We start from the raw sequence: 19,014 nt of genomic DNA on the forward strand, positions 1-19,014 counted from the left end.
ACTGTTGTATGTCATTTTGAAGTACATACTGGGTAGACAGATATTTCCATATCCTCCAACACTTTCAAGTGTCAAGTGTGTATGGAATTACTCTTCTGACCAGTGCAGCTGAGAGGTATGAGTGAAAAATAGAGAAGGAGAATAACATACTTCAGAAGTTCATGCAGTTTGGAATAAGGGTTCAGTTCAGTTTGGAGCAGGGAGGAATAGGCAAGGAGTCACAGGAAACAGGGTTATGGTTGGGTAGCAGAGGAGACACGATCTGCCTTCTCTTTGGTAGGTCTGGGGATATTTTCAGTTCAGCTGAGCACAGGTCTAGGTTACAGCTAAGCCTGTGTAAATTGTATTAAACCTTTGCTTTTGGCTGTATACATTGTTTTTCCATTTTTGAATTGTGAAGTGACACTGGACTCTCTGTAAGTTGAACTTGGCAAGATAAAACTTCCCTCCTCAAACTACAAAGGAATTTAAATGACATATGTCTTATTTTTCTTTAACTGACTTTGGGTTAAGCTGGAAAACTTTTCTGTTATTCATAAAACCTTAAGGAACTGACTGCCTTGGAAAAAGAAAATGTTCTTATGCACAAGATCTGGTTTGCCAAGCTTTCACTCAGAACAGATTTTTACAATCTAAATTATAAACTCATGAAAAGCAGAGTTTATAGTGGAAAGAATGACAGAGCCTTAATTACAGCTGTGCTGTAGTACTTTGTAGTGAGCTGCAGACCATCTAAAGTGCACTATAATATACTGTTAGAAATCTCAGATTTAGCTTCAGAAGGCTTCTAAGGGCTGTGTCCTTGTGACTGCCTTGCTCTTGAACTTGCTGGTTTATGTTAATCTGTACAGTTTCAGGGCTGAGGTTGTTTATCTCTTCTATCCTGAAGATGATTGTTTATGATTAGGTGCCATTTAGCCAGCAAGGGCAAGAGTCTGCTATTTGACTTATGGTATAGCCAATTCTGATCACTAATAAGAGACTCCAAAAATGTGTGTTAATTTTATCAAGACAGTAAGTTCTTCATCTTTGCCCTTTTCTTCATTCTTGTTTTGTTATGGAGGTGTTTGACCTTAGAATTGATTAGAGTTAAAAAGTTGTTGGGTGTTAAACATCTTATATGTACCAACATAGCAAGTTTTGGTTTTGGTGTTCTTTTGAAACTTAGAAATTGCTGCCTGGCACCTGCTGATAGTGTCCCATTTCTTTCACAGAGAAAATAATATTATTTTACATTTTGCAAGCTTGCATTGCAGCTCATGAGTGTTCTCCTGTGCTCCAGGCTTTTTGCCTTCTCTCCCACCAAACTGATTGTATCTCCTGACACTTGTGAAGTGTACACACACTGAAGTTTTCCTATCCCAGGCCTGCCTTCAAATGGCTCAGTAACAAGGTACAAGGCTGTGACATGGTAATGGTAGCCTTGTCTGACCCTCCCTCTCCTTTTGCTTAGGCAGCTCCTCCCCCCACTGTTTTGAGTGAATGCATAATTCAAAATGAAAGGGTTTATGTGTTACTTGAGTAAATGAGTATCATTTTAAATTTTCTTTTTAAATTCAGTATTGTTTATGAGGATGTTGTAAGTGAGATGCATGAGGGAGCATAAAGCTTGCCCATGTCCTTGTGGAATACAGGAGGACAAAACCAGTTATGAGAGTAGTAATATAGCTGGCTGTGGGTTGAAATAGCAGACAAGGCAAAAAAAGATGGGAGGATACTGAAAAAGTTGATCTTGCTGAAGCTCTGGAATGCTGAATCCAGGGGTGGGGAAATGGGGGTGGTTTGGGAATATTCTCAAACCTTTGTTGAATGTTTTTGCAGTCAGAAACCATGTGAATTCCAGACCCACAAGTTGTGTTTATTCCTTTCTCTTTCCACCTTTATTTTTTTCCCAACAGGAAACTCAGATTATTAAGTCCTCAGATTTTATGGGTTTTGTCCAATTATTGCTCTTGCTTCATAAAGCCAGCACTAATAGTCTGTATTTCTAGACAAGAGTCTTTTCCTCCTAAGTCTTCTTCCATGTATTTATCTCATTATACCATACTCATTAGCTGCCTTCAAGAATCATTTGGACCCCATTCATGAAATTTACAGCCTGTGTTTAGCTGGGAAGGTTGCAGTTAAAGGTTACAGTTAGGGATACTTTAAATGCCTGGATTTTAGATGCTTTCCTAGTTTGAAGGTGCATTTTTGAATAAGGGAAAATTTCTGCAGGTAATCAGGCAGCTGTTGGTAGCAAATTTATCCCAGCAGATTAAGCCCCAGAATTTTGAATTTGGGAGCTTCTGGAGAAGTAGGTTAAATGGGAGATTGAATTTAGGGGGAAAAAATGAATAGTTGCTTTACAAACTTAGCACTGTGAATTCATTGAAGTGCACATACTTCCTTTTTCTCTTGAATTCTGTGTTCTGGGTTTCTGAGTTCACTGTGTGCCATGCACAATGGCACATCTGTTTGCATGTGAAAGCAAAGGAAGGGGCAATTTGTACATGCCTCTCTGGTGCTGAAGTGGGATTTAAATTCATTTGTGACAAAATAGATTCTCATGTGATTGGTCTGTCCAGTAGAACAATATTCAGAAATAATTTTAACAAATCTGAGAGGTAAGGTAATGGGCTGATGCTATTTTGGTTAGAGAACTCCACCTGTTGATTTTACAGAGACAAGAGATGCTGGCTTTTCATGGAAGAAGATATTTGTGAGATATATGTAAAATACAAGTACTATGACATCAGCAACTACTACTTTGTGCTGAGTTTCACAGCTTAACATTAGGCAGTAAAACAGCTCTTACAATTGCATAATTGCACAATAGAGTGCCATCTGTTTTATCTCCTCTCTCGAGCTTTCAGCAGCTCACACAACCTGAGATTGTCAATTTTTGGTCAATACATGACATTCTCAGTTGGATAAAGCATTTAAATTAAAACGGGCAAACAACTTTTTTAGACAAACTCTCAGTCCAGGCCTGTGTTAGTTTACATACCTTATCCCAGATGGCATGGTCCAGATCCAGAAAACAAGAGTGTCTTTTAAATACAGGAGTCTTGAGTTCCTACCAGACCCTGGTGTTGTTATTGTTAATCTCTCTGTTTTCCTTTCCAGCCTAGCACTAGAGATGTGTGTTCTTTGCAGTTTTCCAAGGCTATATTTTTCTGCATTAGATTACATCTAATCTAAGGCAGATTAGATCCTGCCAGGTCCTCTACATCAGATGGGGCTCCCTAGGGGGTTGTCTGGATAGCTGGCGACTTGGATTACATGTGCAATACGGCTTTTTCATGCAGAATGTGAGTGGTGGAAATATTGCAAGTTAAACTGAGCCTGCTCCCCTGGAAATCTGAGTGGGATCATTTCCTTTGTCAGTTGTTGGATGTGGATCCCCACCAGGAATTTGAACTGCATCTCGATGCCCTTCCTGTTAAACCTGTGCTGGCTTGCATCATATAGTTCAAGTTTTCTTAGCTGAAAAGAGGAAAAGGAAAAGTAAACATGAAACTAATCTATTGATTTAACTCATGGGAAAGAAGTGAGTCCCAGCTTCTCCTGAAGGGCAGTTAATGTGTTTTAAGGGGCATTATAGTACCAGTCCTGTAGCAGACACCCACCAGGAAACTTCAAAGGGCAAGCAGAGCTCTCTCCCTGTTGGTTCAATTCTGCCGCCTTCTCTGTGCCGCCAGAAATAATTCTGTAATGAGGTGTATTTGAAAACCTGTGTATCTGATGTGACTCGTGTTCAGGATAATGAAATTCCAAGCTGCATGTGGTTCTCTGATTTCTGTTGAAGTTGGCTGAGGTGAGGCTCTCTGTAAGTGACTTGTCTGGGCTTGCAGCTCTCGCCCTGCATAAATAGCGTGTGTTGTTATTTTGTGCTGTGTGAGGTGCCTGGGAGGTTGTGCTCTGCTGGTTTTGATAGGGAACTTGAAAAAGCACCACTAAGCAGCACAAAGACAGACTGTCCAACTTGTAATGAATGCATCATCTACCTTTGCATCATGGAGCTACCACATGCTTATTTTGCTTTTTAGTACAAATTTTATATACTCATTTTAGTTACAAACTCTTAAAACATGCTTAAACTCATGGGGTTTTTTTTTATTAAGGTATGAAATCATTCAAAGTGTTCTGGCAAAGACTGTAGTCTAAACAGTAAAATGTTGAGGGTAAGTGATACAATTATTTTTGCTACAATGTGCTTTGTGTTTATAGAAGTTAAATCAGTTCTGAAGTTCTCTCTTACGTCACCAAAATTTAAAAAAAAAAAAAAAAAGGCAAAAAAACCCCCCAGGAAACTAAGACAACAAGCCAAGGCCATTCAGAATTTCCAGGGAAAATTGTAAATATGGAAGATAGTTGTTTTATTATAGTCTTTAGCTTTTGTTGTCATTTTTCAGCTCCTTCCCAGCCAGACAGACTAGAAACTTCTGTATGAAAAGCTAAACTTTAATTTGATCCCAGAACTGGGACTTTGTGACCTTAGGAAGCCAATTCTTAATTAGAAGCTTAATGGAAACTTAGAAGTTTCCATTAGAAACTTGGACATGATCCAAGTGCCTTCTTTGAAGTTAAATCCTAATATGATACATGAGAATTGAGGAGGACTTGCTGGAGGAGAGAGCATAAATTATTTGGATGACTATGCGAGCATTATAGATAGAATATTCTCAATATTTACATTTTAACTGAGTATTAGCAGGTCTGCAGTGCAAATTCTGTCTGTGCCCCAGGAAGGAAGGCACTGGGGTAAGAGGCAGGAGCAGTTCTGGGGGGATGTGTACACAGATGTTTGTGTAGGCCAGCAGAGAGCTGGAAGGAAGATGCCCCAGCAGCAAACAGTTCCACCTCTGTATGTGTTTTCTCTAAACTGAGCAAAATGGATATAAATCCAGGATTTACATGAAATTTCAGTATGTAGCTTCTTAATTGCCTTGATACTTTCCTGACAGCCCAGCATGGAAAGGTTGTTGAATGCTTCCAGCAGATGAGAGGAAGACATTTGCTTGTGTTCTTGGGTTGAGTTGTGTGGTCTTGATTAGGGAGAAGGATGTGGCAAGACAGGAGTGTGGTCCTGTTTCCAGCCCTACTTGTGAATGGGTTTGAGCCTTGTTGGCCCTTATGTGGGGGTCTGTGACAACATTGAGATAACCAGTGTGTGGAAATCTTGCTTTTGGTTTCTTGGTTCAAGGACTTGGCCTACAGCATGGCACCAGCTCCTGCTAACAAGATGAGTCAGGAGAAATCAAACACCCTGCAGAGTCCCATAGCATGCCACCACCTACAAACACTTGTCTCGTGGTTTAACTGAATATTTCTGTTTTACCACGGGTTTGGCTTTTTCAAAATTTAATGTCTCAAAGAACCAGAATGGAGCCATAATTTGTGTGCAATTTGAGAAGCCCTGGCTGCTGACTAAGTGGAAAAAAATAAGGCTGTTTAAAATCTCACATCATATTTTATTGTTCCCTCTCCATCATCTTGCTTCAAAGTCAGTTCAGCAGACTTTGAAAAACCTACAGCTAATAAAACTACTGGGAAAGAAGAGGTCTGGTTTTAGTTAAACATTTCAGTACTGTAGCTCCAGTGTTGTGTGTGGATTGATTTCTCACTTAAGGGCTAGGATCATTTTGAAAACACATCTCCAAAAGCTACCCACTGAATTTGGGTTTTATTTCCCATGGTAGGCAAGCAATTGCTAGACTGGGAGCAGATTTCTTTGTTGTAAAATCCACAATGTTGAAAGTAGCCATTGTGAAAGATTGAAGCAACCTCACTGCTCCCACACAGCCCCGGTGGATTCTTTCATCTTGCTGTAGGTCCATACTGCTCCTTTGTGAGAGTAGTGTAAAATGTTCTTTAGATAAATTGGGTTTTATCCTGCTAAATATGCAACTGGAATGGGCTGGTGAGACGTGTTGGTTTAATGAGTTGATTTGCAGCTTTGCTCACCTTTCCCAATTTTCTTAAAAATTCCCTACACTGCCCAAGTGAGCTGGGTAAAAATGGGGGAAATACTGGCTTTTAAAGAAGAAGGCTTTGGAAACAGTCCAAAATGAACATCAACTAGTCTTAAGTTCTTGGAGTACTGCATTATCTTACTTCTTTTCATGCTTTTTTCCTATTTGGAATTTTTTCTACTTCTGTAGGAATTCTTTATGAGTAGTGTTGTTGACTAACCTGTCATCTGGCCTAATAGAAGTTATTATGTCAGCAGGTTTATTGTTCCCTCAGAATTTTTCCACACATATTTTTTTTCTGGACGTGGAAAGTTAAAACTTCTGATTTCTGTGTTGCAGCCTCCAGAAATATCTTCTCATGTGTTCCCCATTTTGTATTCTTGGATTGAATATTGCTTGCTGTAATGACTAGCACTTGTTTTCACAGCAGTTACATGTATTTTTTCTATTCACTGCTTTTGTTTTCAAAAACATTAACTATCATCAGACCAGAAACAGCCTTCTGCAAATAAGGACACCTGAGGTTTTTGTCTCACTTTGACAGTGAAGCATTGGTATTCCCAAGATGTCGACACTCTTTGTGTTTGTGTGTGTGTGTGTTCTGATTTTATGCACATTCTGTGTGTGGTTGTTGGCTTGTGCTTAGGAAAGTTCTGGGAGATGGTTGCAAATGTCAAGTACATATCCCCTTCTGTGGAGTCCTTTGCTCCAGTATGTTATTTATGTAATCCCCTGAGAGTAGGAACTGAGACTGCTGTATTGATTTCTCATCACATCAGTTTAGCTGTTCTGGTTAATTAAATATCCTCTAAGGGCTTACTAATTGATTGTTAATCATATTTTGTGGATGTCAAAGATGAGCTGAATTATAATTTTCCAGTGCTTGCTTTATCTCTCTGGATATTTTTCTTTTCACATCATAAAGGAACCAGGGACTGAATTCCGGTGATTGCTTTTTACATGAAAGAGGTGCACACCAAACATTTGCACCTGCAGGAGGGATCTGTTTTTGTCTTGGGTCTCAATGGAGTTTTTTTAATGCCAGTTTTAACTTGGGAAGTGATGTTGAGGGAAGCTCAGAGAAGGTGGCTGTATTGGGATAATCAAGAGCAGCCATGCTGACCACAGAACCCTCAGACCACAGGAACAGAATGGCACTGCCCAGCATCCCCTGGGTATTTGCTTTTAGACTCCATAGCCACAGGCATTTTAAAATTATTTGAAAATATTTTTTTTAAAATTTAAAATGTTTGTGTTTGATTTTTACATTACGACTGTTGGTTTTTACTTCTGATACCTTGGTTTAAACTTTCAGAGCCTTTGAGAAGGTACAAATCTTATCACAGCGATGTTTATAGTACTTCGAGTGAAAGTCCATCTGTTATTTCTTCAGAACCAGATTTCAGGCAAGGTAAGACCTATGTTTAAAAACCAACCAACGAACCAAAAACCCAAAGGAGTAAAAAAACCTAAAGAAAAAATGTTGAGATGAAAACCAGACATCAAAAGCCTTTAGTAGGAGTCTTGATAATTGTCCTGATACAAAGTTCTAAGATGATGAAATTACAACATCATGTACAGATCAGCATAACCTGCAGTCTGCTCAGAAATGAGTTTGACATTTAGCATTCTGGGATGGAACTTGGTAGGAAAAGCTGGAAGCAGTTAACTTTTTACTAGAAGTGTTCTTTTTTAAATAACATGCTGCAAAGAAAATGATGCTAGTGCACAGTAGCAGTGAATTACAAAAGCCTTGTATGGGGCCTCCATGGTATAATTTTATCAGTGGGTTTTACTATGAAGGTTAAGTGGTTTATAATTTATATGCCAAGGATTTCAGTGTAATTCTAAAGTCCTACATAGTGCAGGCTGTTAGTAAGATAAATTTAAGTAGTTTCTATTAAATCAATTGCTTGAAAAAGCAGGAGATAATATGAAGGATTTTTTGCTGATGTATGGCAGGAAGAATCATCTTGCCAGAATCATTATAAAAAATGGAGACAAATCATTTGTTGAAAATTAGGAAACAAAACAATAATTAGGAAGCTGGAGTATAGCTGCACTGTATGTATTCTGTATGCACAGAATTCCAGCCCAGCCTCCATGTACTCATTGCTATCTCAGCCTTCTTTGTCATTGTCTGTCCTTGTGCTTACTGAGCCAGAAGCCTGAGGAGCAGTAACGAATATTGAGGCTCCTGTAATTTCCCTTTGCTTGCTTGCAATTTGGAATAGACTGTTTATGTGTCCCAGTCCAAAGACAACAACTCCTAAGTTGTACAGGCAAGATAGAGCTGCCTTCTAGTAGTAGTATATCTGGGCTCAGTGAAATGACTGTTAAAAAACCTATTTCTAAATCAATGTGGCTTTAGTGTGTTCTGCAAGAGTTCTCCTGCCAGCTCTGTTTGCTGAGGGTACAGTGAGAGGGGGAAGTGAAGTACTGTGCAAAATCAAGCTCGAAGTGTAGCATTTCAGGTGCTGCTACAGGAAGATCTCCCAGCAAAAGCTGTAATTTTACAAAGAGAATCGCAGGTTAATGTATTGCCAAAAGGAAAAAAATCGGTAAATTATAATGAGGAGTCAGATTTCAGGGATAATGATTAGAAGTTCAGATGCTGCTTTCTTTAGCTCCATTTTTTGGGTACTGGATGCATAGTTAACTAGCAGCTCTCTTTCTGGTCTGGAGTAGTTTTGTATGATGTCTCTGCCATGTTTGTCTCAACTCATGGCTGACAAAAAGGATATGTGACCTTGGGAAGGGGTCTATGCAATTCTGTGGAGTTTATTGTGAGTTCTTTTAGGCCTTAGTATTCTTCTTCAAAGGACTATCAGCTATTTTTGTTGGGGTAAAACTGTAAGATAGCTCTGAAAACTGAAATCAACTTCTTAATGTTAATTTGTTTGATACTGTAGTGCCATTGTGCAGAACACATACATTTGATTCCTTCTGAGTAATCTCATGTGGCTGATAAATCCTTGGGGTTTAGATGGGACTACTCTCTGTGCTTTGTTGCCCAGTCAGGTATTAATTTGTCTTTTGGTTTGCTAGTGAGAAGAAATGAAGCTTTCAAGAGAGATGATGCCAGTGGTGTGTTATCAGGTGCTGATGATATCTCCACATCAAGTCAAGCTAATTCTCAGAGAACAAGGTAAACCCCTTGATAACAATATGGCTTTTTCTTTATCAAAGGATGTATTCTACATCTGCAGTTGAAGTTTGTCACTCCCATCCCTGCTTCTGGTTAAGATTTAAAAAAAAGGCATGTAATACTTGAATGAAAATAGCATTTCAGAATTATATATTGAATTCTGAAGTAAAAGTCTCATGATGCACTGTAACGTAGAGGTAAGTTGGGTGTCCACATTCAGTTCCCATGTTTAATGGGAACTCAGGTTATTATAATTATCAGAAGGTCAGAGGCTATGTTCTGCTTGGGAATATTTAATTGTTTTTTAATCATACTTTTCCAGAATAAATGTTTTGAAATTACTGATATTAACACAAATTTATCTGCGTTGTTTTTTTTGTTTGCTTGTTTTTGTTTTAATTTAATAAGGAAATGGAAGCATGCTTATTTCCTTGAAATAAATCAAAAGCCATACATTTGGTACATTTGGCTTGGTTGTTTTGGCAAAATCTTTAGTTCATATTTTTGTATTTGGATTATTTTTTTTTTAATACCCCAGTACTTATTAAGCAAGCCAATTCAGTAACAGTTAATGCTTTTTGAAAATGACTTTGCTGGGTAGTGTATTCAAATATAGCACCTGTGTTTCATTTTTCCAAATGCCATTCATCAATACAGCTTTAAATAGTAGGTTCTTCAAAACTTTGAACATCACCTTTGAGACAGCATCTTTTTAATACAGGAGAAGCATATCTTGCCAGATCTGTTACGTTTTTAGAATGGTTCCAACTGTAATGGTTTGAAAATTTTTATTGACATTGACCTTTTGGATTTAACAGTTTCATCTGGTCCCTGCCTGATACCTAATCACTTTGGAATGTCTTATCAAAATGATGCAGATGATTTTTGTAGCAAGGGGTAAAAAACAAAGGCATAACACCTTCTTGCCCTCTTCCCTCATCACATCAGCAACAAAGCCTTCCCTTGGCAGCTTTTTGCTTTGTGTGCTGTAGATCAGAAGCAACTTTGCTGCTATGCTCAATATTCTAGGATGATTGTATGGTTTTGGCATATGTTGGAGGGGAATCCTGCTCTGTCCTATTAAAGAAACTTGGAAATGTGTGAAGATTGGGCCTGTGTTGGGTGATGTGACACTGCTGGTGAATGTGTCCTCCATGTTCACTTAAAGCAAATAGGGCTTAGAGCCATGCCTTGAACATGGAGATGAAAATAAATCAGTGTCTGCTTCTTGAACTGTATTGTGAGCCAGAAGTGGGTCTGGGTAAGGCAGGGTCTCAAATGAGCTGCATGGCAGGGCAGGTGAGCACGAGAAGAATTTCCTTGGAGGTCATACAGCTTTTGGTTACCTCATTGATTAATTGGTTTCGTCACTACCTGCACTTTGCCTGAGAAATGCCAAGTCATCTAAAAACCTATATATAGGCATTTCTGGCAGGGAAGAAGTATTTGGGTGCAGCTTAACTGAGTGCACACAGTTTTGTTGTCAGGAGTATGCTATCTGTGTAATGCTGTATGTGTTAGCAGTGTCCAAGCAGTTGTGGGAATCCACCCTGTTTTCACATAATGTATGTGCTCTTATGGCAGACTTCTAAAGGTTACTGGTTTATATTCCATATAACCCTGATAAAGAACTGTACATTTTTACTTTGTGTTTCATGCTGTTTTAGCACCACACTAAAGTGGCAAATCAGATTATTGCCATTGTATGTACAGAAACAATATATAGCTTTCTTAACTTATTTACCTGTTTTTGGTTTTTTTTTTTTTTTTGGTGAAAACTGCTAAGTCAACCTTCCTTCTGCTTTGCCTGGAACCCGGGGAATTGCCCATTCAGCACCGTAGTTATGCTTCCAAATAGGCCAGCAGTAATTTGTGGATGCTGATAGAGAACTTCTCTTTCTATTTACAAAGTATTTCAGAAACAGAAAGTAGTATGTGGTATGCAAATGAGTCACATTGTAAGTGACTCATTGTTGTAAATGAATCAGGCCTATTATGCAAGTGAAAATGCTGAGGTAAAGCAGCACATAGTTTCTCATGGTTTGTTTCACATTATTTTATATTACTCTGTTAAGACTGTAATGGATGTAATTTAATGGATGTAATTTGTATATGTGTGAAATCTAAAAGGAAAATGTTTTTCAAGCACAGCATAGACTTAGCAATGGGATGAATTTTACATGTATGTAACTACACAGTATTTTTTTTTAATCTCCTGTATCCCTGATTTCCACTCTGATAGCATTGCACTTGCACAAAAATATGGTAGGTAGGTAGCACAGGTTTTCACAATTGTTCACCCATTTTTATAGGTGAAGATGTTTGGGGTTTTTTTCTTAATCTAACTACCAGACAGTATGTACATCCAAGATGAAGAAATAAGGCTGCCAGCTAGTTTTGCTATCTTTTTTTGCAGACCTACTGAGAAACAGAACAGCAGCCACAAGCAGAATTCAGTTCTGTACTAATACTTATATTATACCTCCTTTACTAATGTGAGCTGAATAGAAAACAGTGTGCTCTCTCCATCTTACTTCAGCAGCTCCTAAAAGATTCCAGTACTAACACGTGTAAAAGGAATTCAATCCAAGATGGTAGTTAGTTAAATGGGGGATTTCTAAGAAAATAACATAGTATTTTTATCCAGGACATTGCGTGTTGCTTCCCTAAAATGTCCTGTGTTGCAACACACCATGGCTTTTATAGATTCAGAAACCTCAGGTCTCAAAGTAAAACTGGTGATAACAAGTGGTTCCAAGGAGCAGGATCTCAGAGTTTACATGCTTTGGCTGGCCATTTGATTCCACAGTTTGGGGAAGTATATGCAACTTAATCCATTGCTTAAATTCCAACAGCACTGGGAGCATGTTTCAATGTCTCTCTTACAGAGATATCATCTGTACTTTAGTACATATTAATTTTACTGCTCCTGTGGCATATTCTTAGAGTCAGTCTCTTTAGTTATCCACAGAATTAGTCTGATAAAATTGAGTTGTAAATTAAATAGGAGGATTTGGATTTGAGGGAGGTTTCTTTTAAAAGAAGTAGCAAAGCTGTTCATAGTTATCAGAAGGTGCAGCTAGTGCTGTTTGGGTGGGCTGGCCTGATGTTAAATTAGCAGGAGCCGTAGACATTCAGTATTACCCTTTTGTGGTCTGTGACTGTTGTTATCCTTTAAGCTTCTTGGCATGCATTCCTTGTGTCAATGGCTTGTGTTTTGTTTCCTCTCTGCTTCTTATATTCCTTGGGATTTTTCCTTTTTTACTTCTGTTTTCTTTTTTCTTCCTTTACTATTTCTTCCTTTTTCTCTCTAGGAGCAGCAGCTGACATGGATCTCTTCCTTCTGTTGCCCTTTCCTTCCAGTTGATTTCATTTTCATATCCCTCCTGCCTTACCAAAAGGCATCCATCTTTCTCAGTCTATTCCTGACCTTCCCACTGCACTAATCATTAGGGAATGCTTACCTGCTTCCCTTCTTCCAACTTCCTTCTCTGATCCAATACCTGCTAATTTCTTGGTAAGTACACCAGGTGAAGAGAGAATTAATTCACTTCCCTTTTTTTCCAAGCGTCAGCCTTCCAGGTTCGTGCTCCCCTACCATCTGCAGGTTAATAAGCAGCTGTGAGGTGCTGGTTTGCAGTCAGACACTGATGAAAATACAGAGTAGCAGCCAAGTACTTGACTGATGAAGCACCACACAAAACACACTTCTGTGATGCTATCTGTTAGGAATGTAATTTAGACTTTTTTTTTTCTTCCAGTAATAACACTTGCATATTCAGAACTTCACGAATGAGCTCTCCTCATTTCAACAGTATTTCCTTTTCTGTAGGAGAGATGCATTCCTTGTCTTGAAACCTAAAGACTGAATCATCTTGCTCCCTCCCCATGAAAACTGGCAGTCTGACCAAGCCAGAATTCATTTTACTGCCCCAGGATGCTGAAACATGCAGATTTATATTTGGTGATAGCACTTATATACTTAGACGGGAAAATCTGTAAACCCTTAGGTTTTTGAGCTTCCTTCAGGGACACCCCACACCCACCCCAATTTTTAGAGGAATTAATACATGTCAACAGAGATGGTAAAACCAACCTAGTGATAAAAACTTCTCATTGCTGCTGTTGCACGGGGCTGTATGTTTTTAAAAAGACAAGTTATTTTTCTGCAGTAAGTGTTTTCACAGTAGCAAGTTTTTAGATAGAGCTAGTTGTAACATGTCTTTGTCAAATGTCTTTGATAATTCATAGATATTTATGTTCAGAAAGTGTTTGGTTTTGTTCTATTTCAGAGCCCATCCTCAGACCTTGATCTGAAGGGTGCTTGTGGGTGTATTTAACTTAGGGTTTTGTCAATATTCCCATATATGTTGATCCTAACAAGTTTCCTTATGAAGAAAAGCTAAGCATGTGCACATGTGTTGACAGGTGTGAGGCCTTTTCTCATTTATTTATCATTTGAGATTCAGTCTTATGTAGAAAAAAAACAGAGAAGGGAGAAGGGAAAAAAATGCTGTGAAAGCCCTGCACAGGAAAAAGGACAATGGGCTTGCATTAACACATTTGTGCCATAACTACTTTGTGTCTTCCCTGAAATGTCCTTTTAGGAACTTTAGCATTGTTCCCTTATATTTAACTCTTCTTATTTTAAGGCTGGTTTTGTATGCTAAGCAATGACACTTTAGTATTAAAAGTACTGGTATTAGTTAGTAATGTTGCAAAAAGATGAAAATCAAATTTGAAATCACATCCACAGTTTAGCATAGGCAAGTGTACTGTCTTGGACAGGTGCATTTTTCTCTTCATTTTTAATATATTTGTCACTTACCATATATATCTTTAGATTCTCCTAGGAAGTATATAAATGTATATAGGAAGTATATCAATGTAATGTATTTTTAAGAAGTCTGTATGTTTCCTTACTACAAAGGGCCCTGTCTCAGTGCAGGATTACTCTTGATTTGTGTGTATTTCTAAACCTGACTGCAATGGTACACAGGCTTCTAAACATTTACTTTGCTTTTTCATGTTTTTCATTACTCAGTTTGGGTGGTATGCTTAACACTCAGTTTAGAATTGCTAAATAATGGACTTTTTTTGTGAAAGGCACCTTAGTTTCCCCTGTCCATTTTTGTTTAAGAATTGCCTCTGTATAATTAAGTTTAAAAGGGAGAACATTGCTTATTCTTGGTTTAGGATTTCTTCAGAAGGCTCAATGGGTTTTTGTTTAGTTCAGGGTTTGAAGGTGTTTTTCTGTAAGCATGGACAGAGAGAAGGGGAGTGGAAGTTGGTTACTGTTTTTTGATTTTTTTGGTTTCTCAGTTGTTCACATTTTCTAGCCAGCAATTTTATTTTTCAAATTAAAAATGGCTTTTGTTTGCCCAAACAGGATGTGAATTTCTTTCCTTATGTGAAGAATGAGACTGATAGGATGTTTGGGATCAATACTTACAGAAAAGAAATTGTAGATATGTTGCTGTGTTTTTTTGAAATTCTGACATGTTTTTGTTTTTTTTTCTCATTTTTTCCTTCAGATTATAAATTTAGACTCTAATTTAGTCACTGGGGTGACTGTATATCAGCTGAGCCATTCTTGGGAATTAAAAAAAAACAAAAAGGAACTATTTTCAGCAAAATAAGATTATGGAAACATTAGTGTATGATATTTAGAATACTTTAGTATATAGGATTTTATGGCATAAATATTTTTATGTAAATATTTCAAGCTGTATTACTTCTCAGGAGAAATCAAAGAATAAATATAAGGCTCATGTGAGCAGAAAGTATTGAAGTAATATTTACTTAGAGAAAGTACACTATTATTTCAGTTTTTTCTTTAATGATATGTTTTTGATTGTGCCTTTTTCACAGTCCCCACATAAACACAAAAATTAAAATATTTGCAAAGCATTAATATGTCTCTTCTTGTGCATCTTCTAATTTTGCACTGATTTACTGGGTTTGTAGTGTTGAGTATTTTTTCAGACAGCAGCTGAGCCTTTCTTTTCATATGAATAAATGAGGCAGTTCTGCAGGCAGCTGCAGAAACCTGGTGTGTTTTCTTATTTTCTACAGTGATGGATTGCTGCACAGAGGTAACCTCCTGGCTGCCGAATTAATGTGGTATTTAATGGCTGGTGTTTGTGCTCTGCTTTTCCACTTGGGGATGTGCTTAAAGCAGCAGAATGTCTTGGGCATACCTGCTAACCTGCCATCCCCTCTGACTGTCCTACAGGCAGCTTGAAGCACCATTTGAAGGCAAACTAATAAGTCAAGAGGTGATGCTGAAGAGGCAGGAAGAAGAAATGATGCAACTGCAAGCCAGGATGGCTCTGAGGCAGTCCCGGCCTAACCTCTACCCTGGGGATGCAATTAGATCTTCCATGCTTGACATCACCAGAGACCCACTGAGGGAAATAGCCCTGGAAACAGCCATGACACAAAGGAAACTGAGGGTAATGCCCTGAGCTCAGGTGAACTCTTGCTTTCATTGAAACAGAGCAGTGTCTTGACTGAAACTCGTATGTGGGATCAATAAACTGGGTCCTGTAATAAACAGTCATCAGGAGATTAAATACCAGGTGTGTGGTGTTGGCCTACTTTCACAGGGTAAATCTTCTGAGATTTTGTGGCATTAGTGGCTACAGAGCCTAAAGTGGCATCAAGAGATGCCAAAACACACAGCAAGGCTCAACAATTGCATCAATTAAAAAGTATAGCATCCTAACAAAGGTAAGGCATAGGTTTTCTCCTCTATTCTTTGGTGTTTTCAGCCACTTCATTTTCATTTCTCTTTGTGGAATGTGGATGTGCCTCACCAGCATCAGAGGTTATTAAATGAACAAGTTGGGAAAGCAAAGAGAGACAGCATTCATTTGCTTATAATTTCACCTGAATCCCCTTTGCATTCTCATCTGTCTTGGTATGTGGTTGAAATAGGGAATTACACACAAAGAGGGGGACAGAGGTATATGGGTAAACAAAGTGTCAGTGTCTGATGTGTGGAATAGATGATGGCTTGATGCCCTCTGCTGCTACTTTCCATGAAGTGGATATTTTACTTTTTTTTCCTGAGTAAGGATGAGAAAACTTGAAACAAGACTCAGGAATTTGCTGCCCTAATGCAGAGTAATAACTCCTATATTAAGATCCATCACATTAAGATGAGTTAGTTCATGTAGGCTTTAACTAACCATGTAATCTCCTCCCTGTCCCCCAAGCCTTAAGAGGTTTTTGTGAAGATGTTTTGCATATAGTAAAGAGTAGGTAGCAGATAATTGCTAAATTTTAGCCTTTGATGCCTTTTTTGCATTTGCAGGGCAGGAGTTAACTGTGCCCCAGCCTGTTGTTCCAGCAACACAGGGTTCATTCATACTCTTTTGTGATTTGCAGAATTTCTTTGGCCCAGAGTTTGTGAAAATGACGATTGAGCCATTCATCTCCTTGGATCTACCAAAGTCTATCTTGGTAAGAAAGGGGCTGTTCAGCCATCTGTGGCAGGGGAAGTATGTTAAACCAACAAATGTGTTTTTATCACAAGTTTGAATGTTGAGAGATTTCATTTCACAAAATGCAGACTAAGAAAGGCAAGAGTGATGACACCAGGCGAAAAGTAAATGTGATGCTTCTGAGTGGGCAGAAGTTGGAGCTGACCTGTGATACCAAAACAATATGTAAAGATGTCTTTGATATGGTTGTTGCCCATATTGGCTTGGTGGAGCATCACTTCTTTGGATTGGCTACTTTAAAAGGTAAGAATAACTGCTAGATTATTTCTTCTGCCTTTATTCAGTATTCCCTTTAAGAGCTATTGTGCTTATTAAGTCATTGTTAGTCAGTGGAAAACTTTGCTGTTCAATGCTCAATTTCAGAGTTATAAATCTGGTTTCTATCCTCCATCTGGTGCAAATACCTGGTTTTCATGCTTTTACCCTCATGCTTCTCTTTAATGTTTGTGGCAGACAATGAGTTTTTCTTCGTGGATCCTGACATAAAGCTAAGTAAAGTAGCTCCAGAAGGATGGAAAGAAGAACCAAAGAAGAAGAACAAGCCTCCTGTCAACTTCACTCTGTTTTTTCGCATAAAGTTTTTTGTGGATGATGTCAGTCTCATACAGTGAGTGTATGAAATCTTTTATAGCCCCTTAAGACCCTAAATTATGGACAGAAATTGAGTATTAATCAGTACTGGAGTCCCAGAGGTGGTGTGTGGGTTTTTTTCATGGTTTTGTTTTATATTCCTGTTCTAGGCACACGCTGACATGCCACCAGTACTACCTGCAGTTGAGGAAGGACATCCTGGAAGACAGGATGCACTGTGATGATGAGACAGCCTTATTATTAGCATCCCTAGCTCTCCAGGCTGAGTATGGAGATTACCAGGCAGAGGTACATCATCAATTCCACCTTTGATCTTGTTGAGCTGTGATCTTGCTGCTTCATTGAAGACTGGACAGCCACACATTGTCATGGTTTGACACTGGCACTATGCCAGTGCCCCCATGAAAATACAACCTATCAATTGAATGCTGTGAAATGCGATCGATAACAGAGCAAAGCAGGGCTAAGCTTAATAACAAGGGAAAAACTTAATTACACTACTACTACTATAAAAGAAAAAAGGAAAAAAAAAACCACACACACAAAATTCAAAATGAAAACCTTTCAAAACATTCCTCCTCCCACCACCCAACTCCAACAAACCACAGCGAGACACATTTGGACCCTTAATCCAGTCTTCACCCTTCCACATAATCAATCCTGAGTCCATCAGGGGAGAGAGGAGTCTCCCTTGCACCATAGACCCCCAGGAAACACAGATGCCACCTCTTGTGTTTCCATGTCACACGTGGCACCGCCCAAACACACCGGCCAGTGTGACACTCTCCTCTCCCTGTCACAGTGCTCTCACCACCATGCATGGACAGAGACTGCTCATAGGGCTCCTTTAAGGATGCTTTGCCAAGGGCCAACAGGAACAACAGTCCAGTGTCTCATTTTGGGACTACAGTCTCCCCCATCTCCCCTGGGGCTAGAGGTCCAAGAACAGAGATCGCCTTCTCTTCTTCTCTGAAGACAGAGGGCATCATCACACCCTCCTCCGCTGACCTCTGTTCATTCCTGAACTGGTAGTTGCTGAAGGAGTCTCTTAGCTCACCATTGCATCTCCCTAAAATGCAGTCTCTCTTGGAGGAAGGACTGGTTCAGTCTATGGCTAACAAGAAGAATCCAGCCAAAAGCCACTCCATCATCTCCCCACGACCTTCTTTCCCTAACATCTGAGGTTCCAGGCTGTCTCTCTTTCCTTCAAGTTGAGGAAGAGTAATATTTCACAAAGCCTTCATTTCACAGAAAAGGGTTAAAAGCCCTGGACTCCCCGGACAGCTGAAATCTCAGCCCAGGACTCCGTCTCCCATCTCCCACACTGGGCATCTTCCCCCACCTCCTCCTTCTCCTCTGCCAGCAAACTCCCAGGTGTCTGCAGGCTCTCTATCTCTTTTCCCTCTAGGTTGGGGGTGGGGGGAACAAAGACATCTCAGATGTTCTCCACCCTTCTGTCCGCAGGAACTGGCCCAGCTCGGTTCCCGATCCTTCATCCCCTGGCCTACCTCCCCAGGCCACATGGCTTTTCCCCTCCCTCACCCAGCCCGGGCTGGGCAGGGGAGGTTTGCAGTCTCTGCTGACTGGAACCAAAGAGAGCGAGTTCTCCTGGGAAATCTGCTTTTAACCCCTCTGTGTTCTCAGAGGCGTGTCCACCTTCAATTGGTCACACCGAGTGTCAGTATCCAAACCTGACCCTGACTGGATTGACCTCTTCCTTCCGAAAAAATTCTTTTTCCGTGTCAAACCACGACACGTGCTCTGCAGCTCTGCCCCAGACTGGAAGCTCAGCTGAAATGCTCTTGGCAGG

General features: G+C 39.4%; 1 protein-coding gene across 6 annotated transcripts in view; it reads left to right on the forward strand.

Annotated features, from left to right (window-relative positions):
- PTPN13 (protein tyrosine phosphatase non-receptor type 13) overlaps positions 1-19,014 on the forward strand; it is a 112,452-nt gene that overhangs the window by 56,776 nt on the left and 36,662 nt on the right. For 5 of the 6 annotated variants that reach the window (XM_021549295.2, XM_077783004.1, XM_021549296.2 and 2 more), the window contains 7 exons: positions 7,273-7,368; positions 9,006-9,105; positions 15,341-15,560; positions 16,498-16,572; positions 16,682-16,856; positions 17,067-17,220; positions 17,354-17,492. In XM_021549295.2, coding sequence (XP_021404970.2) covers positions 7,273-7,368; positions 9,006-9,105; positions 15,341-15,560; positions 16,498-16,572; positions 16,682-16,856; positions 17,067-17,220; positions 17,354-17,492 — 959 coding nt within the window. Of the gene's footprint in view, positions 1-7,272; positions 7,369-9,005; positions 9,106-12,427; positions 12,623-15,340; positions 15,561-16,497; positions 16,573-16,681; positions 16,857-17,066; positions 17,221-17,353; positions 17,493-19,014 lie in introns of those variants that run through there. The other variant, XM_021549304.3, reaches the window with a different exon arrangement.

The sequence above is a fragment of the Lonchura striata genome, chromosome 4, assembly GCF_046129695.1.
Source record: "Lonchura striata isolate bLonStr1 chromosome 4, bLonStr1.mat, whole genome shotgun sequence".
In the NCBI taxonomy this organism is placed as follows: Eukaryota; Metazoa; Chordata; class Aves; order Passeriformes; family Estrildidae; genus Lonchura; species Lonchura striata.